This window comes from Rana temporaria, chromosome 2, assembly GCF_905171775.1.
Source record: "Rana temporaria chromosome 2, aRanTem1.1, whole genome shotgun sequence".
NCBI lineage: Eukaryota > Metazoa > Chordata > Amphibia > Anura > Ranidae > Rana > Rana temporaria.
In genome coordinates this window covers 493,555,968-493,564,669 of record NC_053490.1, presented here as the reverse complement: position 1 = coordinate 493,564,669, position 8,702 = coordinate 493,555,968, and the positions used below count along the sequence as shown (strand labels likewise).

At 44.6% G+C, this 8,702-nt stretch overlaps 1 protein-coding gene across 2 annotated transcripts; it reads left to right on the top strand.

The window, feature by feature from the left end:
- Positions 1-1,740: 1,740 nt before the first annotated feature.
- Positions 1,741-8,434, top strand: LOC120927861. Of its 2 annotated transcripts, none has more exons than XM_040338823.1 (6): positions 1,741-2,203; positions 3,265-3,450; positions 4,622-5,209; positions 6,256-6,414; positions 6,751-6,841; positions 8,126-8,434. In XM_040338823.1, the coding sequence occupies exons 1-6, from the start codon at positions 2,086-2,088 to the stop codon at positions 8,304-8,306; spliced, it is 1,323 nt and encodes a 440-aa protein (XP_040194757.1). In that variant the 5' UTR covers positions 1,741-2,085; the 3' UTR covers positions 8,307-8,434. The 2 variants fall into 2 exon arrangements, with proteins under 2 accessions (XP_040194757.1, XP_040194756.1); XM_040338822.1 differs by having other exon boundaries at positions 6,748-6,841.
- The last annotated feature ends 268 nt before the right edge of the window (positions 8,435-8,702 follow it).

Sequence of the window (8,702 nt, the reverse complement as noted above, 5' to 3'; positions counted from 1 at the left end):
TCAGGTGCGTTTATAGACACAGCATAAACGCAGTACAAATGCAGATTCCATAAAAATGTATGTATTCCAATGAGCCTAGTTTACACCATTGCAGTTTTTTTATGTTCATTAAAACAAAAAGTACATCATGCTGCATTTTTCTGCATTGGAACGCACTGCAAACACACATAAATGCACATAAACGCATCAAAACCAAACATAAACGCATATATTTGCACCGCAAATGCATGTGACTGAACACCAGCATATCAAAAACACATAAGAATGCAAGCTAATGCATGTAAACACATTATAGGAAAACATTTTAGGACATTGAAATCATTTAAGAAAAAAAAAAAAAAAAAAAAAAAAAAAAAAATGCATTGCAAATGCCTTTAAACGCACTGCAAACACACCAAAATGCATATAAATGCAGATGCAGAAATGCACAGTGTACACAGAGATTGTGGTGTAAACAAGCCCTAAACCAGGAAACAAACAGTTAAAAAAAAAAAAAAAAAAAAAAAAAAAACAGGCTCCGCCCACCTAAGTAAATGCTAGTGTTCTGAAAAAAGAAAAGAATCTTCTGGATCTCCTCTGTGACATCACATAGGAGAAAACGGTCCATAGCTAAGCCCCGCCCACAGTGCCTTTATATTCCAACCGCTAGGAGCTCAGCCTCAGATAACACAGGGAGTTTGAGGAGAGAGGATGTGTTGTTCTTTGTCTCTGACAAAACTAGCGAAAATGAACAAGTTATTGTTATTATTTCTTATTGTGTTGGCCATGCCAATTGCAATGATCAACGGAGCGCCGATCCCATCAAAAGGTTAGGACTTTATTATATATTTGGAGTTTTCATTGGAATAAATGAGAGTACACATTATACACATTGCACTCAATCCCCAGCACTTTCCTGTACGGAGCTTTGCTTCAGTCATGTGACTGAAATCTTCCTGGACTCATTGGAAATCAAACAGTCACTTTGTAAAACATGAACCTTCCCCTCCCCCGAAGTGTCAGTTATTTATAAAAAAAATAATCTGAAAATGACAAAGACCCTGAAAGCTTTGTGAAGTGAGCCCAATACCCTGCAGTGTAGTAGATAATAGAAGCCATAGAGATCCATCTTCTATACATCACATGGAGGAGATTACAGCTTCTTTACAATGACATACATATGGTCACAAAGAGAAACACCCGTGTGAGAAGGCTGTGCTGGAAGTAACTTCATCACCCGAGAAATGGCATTCAGGGAATGGTTACTAGGCATACAATAACCCGCCCCTCACCTAAGTCACGCCTGTATCCACCCCTTACCCGCCCCTCATCTCCGCCCCTAAAACCGCCTCTCATCTCCACCCCCTACATACCTTCTAGCACCACCCCCTACCCGCCCCTCATCTCCACCCCCTACCCGCCCCTAAAACCGCCTCTCATCTCCACCCCCTACATACCTTCTAGCACAAAATAGAGATTCAAGAAAAATGTATGTATTCCAATGAGCCTAGTTTACAGCATTGCAGTTTTTTTATGTTCATTAAAACAAAAAGTACATCATGCTGCATTTTTCTGCATTGGAACGCACTGCAAACACACATAAATGCACATTAACGCATCAAAACCAAACATAAACGCATGTAAATGCACCGCAAATGCATGTGAATGCACGCCAACATATCCAAAAACACATAAGAATGCAAGCTAATGCATGTAAACACATCATAGGAAAACATTTTAAGACATTTAAATAATTTAAGAAATTTTAAATAAACAATAAAAAAAATGCATTGCAAATGCCTTTAAACGCACTGCAAACACACTAAAAGGCATATAAATGCAGATGCAGAAATGCACAGTGTACACAGAGATTGTGGTGTAAACAAGCCCTAAACCAGGAAACAAACAGTTAAAAAAAAAAAAACTCCAGGCTCCGCCCACCTAAGTAAATGCTAGTGTTCTGAAAAAAGAAAAGAATCTTCTGGATCTCCTCTGTGACATCACAAAGGAGAAAACGGTCCATAGCTAAGCCCCGCCCACAGTGCCTTTATATTCCAACCGCCTGGAGCTCAGCCTCAGATAACACAGGGAGTTTGAGGAGAGAGGATGTGTTGTTCTTTGTCTCTGACAAAACTAGCGAAAATGAACAAGTTATTGTTATTATTTCTTATTGTGTTGGCCATGCCAATTGCAATGATCAACGGAGCGCCAATCCCATCAAAAGGTTAGGACTTTATTATATATTTGGAGTTTTCATTGGAATAAATGAGAGTACACATTATACACATTGCACTCAATCCCCAGCACTTTCCTGTACGGAGCTTTGCTTCAGTCATATGACTGAAATCTTCCTGGACTCATTTACTAGACGTACAATAATCCGCCCCACACCAAAGTCACGCCTGTATCCACCCCTTACCCGCCCCTCATCTCCACCCCCTACCCGCCCCTCATCTCCACCCCCTACATACCTTCTAGCACCGCCCCCTTTTGAGAATAGGGAACCAAGTATAATTCGTAAGGAGGTCTGGCTGCAGAGTGGAGCTCCACCGATGACAGGAAACACATGACCTCCACTCCACTTTTTTTATTTATTTTTATTACTGAACTTCATTGGGAATCTCTGCAGCTGGAGCGCCACAGGAAACATGTGTCCTCCACCTTTTTTTAAATGAACTGGGACATGACAGATATCACAATAGACAGTCCCCAATATCTTGCAAGAGAGACAGTCCCATATATACAGCAAGAGACATCCCCAATATCCAGGCAGCATTATAAGACATCCCCACATCCTGACAGCAGCATTAATAGACAGCCAAGCGGCCCCTATATTCATCCAGCAGCAACACTGACAGTTTTAAATAATTACCAAAATCAATGTACAGTCTTCCTCAGGCAGTGAGCAGTCAGAAGTTTCAGGACAGGACACAACACTGCAGCTCTTCCTCACACTCACAGGAACATCCCCTCTACTACAGGGAGAGGCAGCGTGCAGCTGATATTGCTCCGCACTCCTATCTCTTAAGGCTGCTGCCGGTACTATAGGAGTCGTGTCGGCTTATGTGGCCGCCAGATGACTCTGAGGGCTGAGAGCTGCATAAAACAAGCTATATATTAAAAAAAAAGCTCTGCTCCCTGTCAGAAGTACCAGAACTCAGTTCTGACACACACACACTCACACACAAAAGCCCTAACAATAACTGAATATAATAGGATTGTACTTATCTTTCTTAGATAATATAACATTTATATTTGTATTTCTTTTCTCTTTTGTGATTATAGATCCGAATGAACGTGATGAATATGCTGACCAGCCGTTAGGCCTGGAGCTATTTCAACCTATGGCGTTTGAGCACACAACTGAAGATACGAAGGTAGATGAAATGTATCAATCTGCGGATTTCAAGCTTGCAGGTGAAGAAACAAAGGCAGATGTGACGTCTCAGCGCCCAGACACCCAGGATACAGGTAAGAGAATAGAACGTGATTATTTAAAGTCAGTGCTCTAACCAATTACTTACATTTTGTCTGATTCCTGCTGAAATGGCCACAATTCAAGACACGGGTGGGTCTGCAAGCATCATCCATCCCTACAAAAGTCTGTTTAGAATTCAGGGGGTAAATTATCGGGCAAACAGTGATTGCATCCTATCATATGTAATCATTGTTTGGCAGCACCAGCAGTTTTTTCCTGGACTCATTCCTGATCATTCCTGGACTCATTTACTAGACGTACAATAACCCGCCCCTCACCAAATTCACGCCTGTATCCACCCCTTACCCGCCCCTCATCTCCACCCCCTACCCGCCCCTCATCTCCACCCCCTACATACCTTCTAGCACCGCCCCCTTTTGAGAATAGGGAACCAAGTATAATTCGTAAGGAGGTCTGGCTGCAGAGTGGAGCTCCACCGATGACAGGAAACACATCACCTCCACTACACTTTTTTTTATTTCTGAACTTCATTGGGAATCTCTGCAGCTGGAGCGCCACAGGAAACATGTGTCCTCCACCTTTTTTTAAATGAACTGGGACATGACAGATATCACAATAGACAGTCCCCAATATCTAGCAAGAGAGACAGTCCCATATATACAGCAAGAGACATCCCCAATATCCAGGCAGCATTATAAGACATCCCCACATCCTGACAGCAGCATTAATAGACAGCCAAGCGGCCCCTATATTCATCCAGCAGCAACACTGACAGTTTAAAATAATTACCAAAATCAATGTACAGTCTTCCTCAGGCAGTGAGCAGTCAGAAGTTTCAGGACAGGACACAACACTGCAGCTCTTCCTCACACTCACAGGAACATCCCCTCTACTACAGGGAGAGGCAGCGTGCAGCTGATATTGCTCCGCACTCCTATCTCTTAAGGCTGCTGCCGGTACTATAGGAGTCGTGTCGGCTTATGTGGCCGCCAGATGACTCTGAGGGCTGAGAGCTGCATAAAACAAGCTATATATTAAAAAAAAGCTCTGCTCCCTGTCAGAAGTACCAGAACTCAGTTCTGACACACACTCACACTCACACACAAAAGCCCTAACAATAACTGAATATAATAGGATTGTACTTATCTTTCTTAGATAATATAACATTTATATTTGTATTTCTTTTCTCTTTTGTGATTATAGATCCGAATGAACGTGATGAATATGCTGACCAGCCGTTAGGCCTGGAGCTATTTCAACCTATGGCGTTTCAGCTAACAGTTGAAGATCTCAAAGCTGATGAGAAGAATTTACCTGCAGAGTCCAACCTCGCACCCGAGGAACACAAAGGGGACGTGCTATTTGCACCTGAGGAGCACAGAGTGGACGTGCTATTTGCACCCGTGGAGCACAGAGCAGACGTGCTATTTGCACCCGTGGAGCACAGAGCAGACGTGCTATTTGCACCTGAGGAACACACAGGGGACGTGCAATATGCACCTAAAGAGTCCGAGCTTGCACCCGAGGAGCACAAAGCGGACGAGTCATATGCACCTGAAAAGTCTGAGTTCACAGGTGGATGGTGGATTGCAGTTAAGGAGGATTTAGCTACAGGGTCCAAGCTGTCAGCTGAAGATACCAAATCGGATGATACAAGTGTACCTGCGGAGTCACTGCTCACAACTGAAGATACGAAGGTATATGAAATGTATCAACCTGCGGAGTCCAAGCTTGCAGGTGAAGAAACAAAGGCAGATGTGACGTCTCAGCGCCCAGACACCCAGGATACAGGTAAGAGAATAGAACGTGATTATTTAAAGTCAGTGCTCTAACCAATTACTTACATTTTGTCTGATTCCTGCTGAAATGGCCACAATTCAAGACACGGGTGGGTCTGCAAGCATCATCCATCCCTACAAAAGTCTGTTTAGAATTCAGGGGGTAAATTATCGGGCAAACAGTGATTGCATCCTATCATATGTAAACATTGTTTTGCAGCACCAGCAGCCATGGCTGCCTGAATATAATAGAGATTCCTCCATTCATGCTGCTTTTAGGGAAGACTTACACGGTGGGCAGGAACACTATTTGAGGGGTTTGAAAACTTGGGTGACTTCTGGGGAATTGAATTCCATGCACATTCTGTCCTGTCTCATAAATCCCCGGTGGCCAGGCCAAAACGGCAGCAGGAGGTGGAACACAGAGCACCCTCCGTTCTTATGCTTGGCTGTGCACCGACCAGCTGCCGAGTCCATACTTTTATAGATGCTTGCCCAGTCTTTTATTTTTTGGTAGTTCTAGGGGACTTCCATACACCCCTCTGGTGCTGTCCCTGCGTGTATATTTTATGAATGTCCAATAGTCAAAGCAATTATAGATTTTGGGGTTCTAAAAAAGAAGGGCCATTATCAGTTCTAAGCAAATACACATTCTTTGTCATGAAGCAAAACGCCTGTGTGAGAAGGAAGTAACCATCCCCTGACTCAGGAGCCACACACCTATGTCAAGTCATTGCGTCGGTGAATAGGTTCTGGCCCACTGCCCCAGAACTAGCATGCAGCACATGAGCCAGGGAATATCTGCTTCAAGCCAACAAGGCTTTCTCACACTTATTTTATCACAGCCACAACGGGCAGAACAGTGCAAGGCAGGCTGGAATCCGATTGCCCGCTGTGGGGAAATAATAGCCGTTCTTATGCTGACAATAATCTAGAAAACCCAAAGGACTTTTAAACTCTAATCAAATTTTTAATGTATAAATAACATTCATGATTTTGTATCCTTATAGATAATGTACCTGATAAATGTATATCTTTATTTATTTTCTGTTATTCTAGGACTAGGTCATGAGGATACTGATTATCAGTATGTTCCAGCCCTGGGAAAGGACTATGAATATTTGGCCATTTTGCCAGGTGGTCAGAGGATGCTGGATGAACCCGAAGGCCAAGATTCCTCAGAAGATGTCCGGGCTTGGTATCACATCAAGGTGCAAGGTAAGTGAAATGTTCTGAAATAAGAATGGGCTTAATGCAGCTAGTGTAATATTAATTATGATTTAAAGCAGGGCTCCAGCCAAAACTTTCCTTTTTTTGAGTTGATATTGTGTGGGGAGGAGTTGGGAAGATTTCTTCTTACTTCCTGTGTGCTCTCCAGGACACAAAGGGAGGAAATCTCCCCAAATGAGGAGACATAAAGTTTGTTCTCAATTTCCCCACCTGGAGTTCCACATGAATAATTTTACCCAGCTATGTTATCCCGATACATTTAGAAGTTCTTACATGTGTTCTTATCATTGACAATAACGCTTTCTTTCCTTCTTTTTGTAGAAGTCCCTATTTGGCTCCTGGCTATCATGACGGTGATACTCAGTGGATTTATTTTCATGTTGGTCGTCATCTGCATCTGCGTAGCAAAGAATCAGTAAGTATCCACAATTTATACAATTGAAGATATTGTGTGTTTTTTTTTTTTTGGCCATAATCTTTCATATAAACAGCAAAGCCTGGAGCAGAGCGGTGCTGTAATAACACAGAGGCCCCTGATCCAGTACTTCAAGGCATGTGTCGGTGACTACCTGTGGTATGACATGGGCCACCGATCCTATACTTCCAGGCATGTGTCGGTGACTACCTGTGGTATGACATGGGCCACTGATCCAGTACTTCCAGGCATGTGTCGGTGACTACCTGTGGTATGACATAGGCCACTGATCCTGTACTTTAAGGCATGTGTAGGTGACTACCTGTGGTAAGACATAGGCCACTGATCCAGTACTTCCAGGCATGTGTCGGTGACTACCTGTGGTATGACATAGGCCACTGATCCTGTACTTTAAGGCATGTGTAGGTGACTACCTGTGGTATGACATGGGCCACCGATCCTATACTTCCAGGCATGTGTCGGTGACTACCTGTGGTATGACATGGGCCACTGATCCTGTACTTCCAGGCATGTGTCGGTGACTACCTGTGGTATGACATGGGGCACTGATCCTGTACTTCCAGGCATGTGTCGGTGACTACCTGTGCTATGACATGGGCCACTGATCCTGTACTTCCAGGCATGTGTCGGTGACTACCTGTGCTATGACATGGGCCACTGATCCTGTACTTTAAGGCATGTGTCGGTGACTACCTGTGGTATGACATAGGCCACTGATCCTGTACTTCCAGGCATGTGTCGGTGACTACCTGTGGTATGACATGGGCCACTGATCCTGTACTTCCAGGCATGTGTCGGTGACTACCTGTGCTATGACATGGGCCACTGATCCTGTACTTTAAGGCATGTGTCGGTGACTACCTGTGCTATGACATGGGCCACTGATCCTGTACTTTAAGGCATGTGTCGGTGACTACCTGTGGTATGACATAGGCCACTGATCCTGTACTTCCAGGCATGTGTCGGTGACTACCTGTGGTATGACATGGGCCACTGATCCAGTACTTCAAGGCCTGTGCTGGCGATAGCCTATGGTCCCACATAGGCCCTGATCCAGTACTTCTAGGTCTGTGCCAGTGACAACCTGTCATACCACAGATCTCTAATCCAGTACTTTCATGCCTGTTTTGGTGACAACCTGTGATACCATGTGGGCCCCTGATACAGTGTTTCCAGGCTTATCCTGCTGTTTACATCCGACTGTATTTGTTGCCCATTTTTTCTATTGCCCACTATAAACTAAAAGTTTTCTTCTTTTTGCAGGTGGAAACAAAGATCAAGATTGAATGAAATAGAGCAACTGATAAGTGTCGTCGTTAGAAAAAACAATAGATTGACCAAGGAAAGGAAGTTATATACCACTCCAACAAATGAGGAAATGGAACGATGTCTCGACGACGTGATGCTGGAAATGGAAAATGAAGGGAGTATTCGCCCCGTTTAGAACACAACAATTGGTGCTTCCAGCTATAACCTGCGGCGCTGATCAAGTGGGGAAAAACCGATGGGGTGGTTGTACAACAGTCCGGGCCAGGACAAGGGGTGGGCAGAAGGAGAAGCTGCCCTGGGCACTGTGGTATAATGTGGGGTGGGGGGGCACCACAATGAGATTGGAGGGAGGGGATTTGTTTTGGGTGGAGGAATTTGGGGGGTGACAGGGGTTAACAAAATGCAGGGGCTGTAGGGGGGGGGGTTTGGACACAGCCAGGGGCTGTAGGGGGGGTTGGACACAGCCAGGGGCTGTAGGGGGGGGTTGGACACAGCCAGGGGCTGTAGGCGGGGGGTGGGGGGTTGGACACAGCCAGGGGCTGTAGGCGGGGGGGTTGGACACAGCCCATGG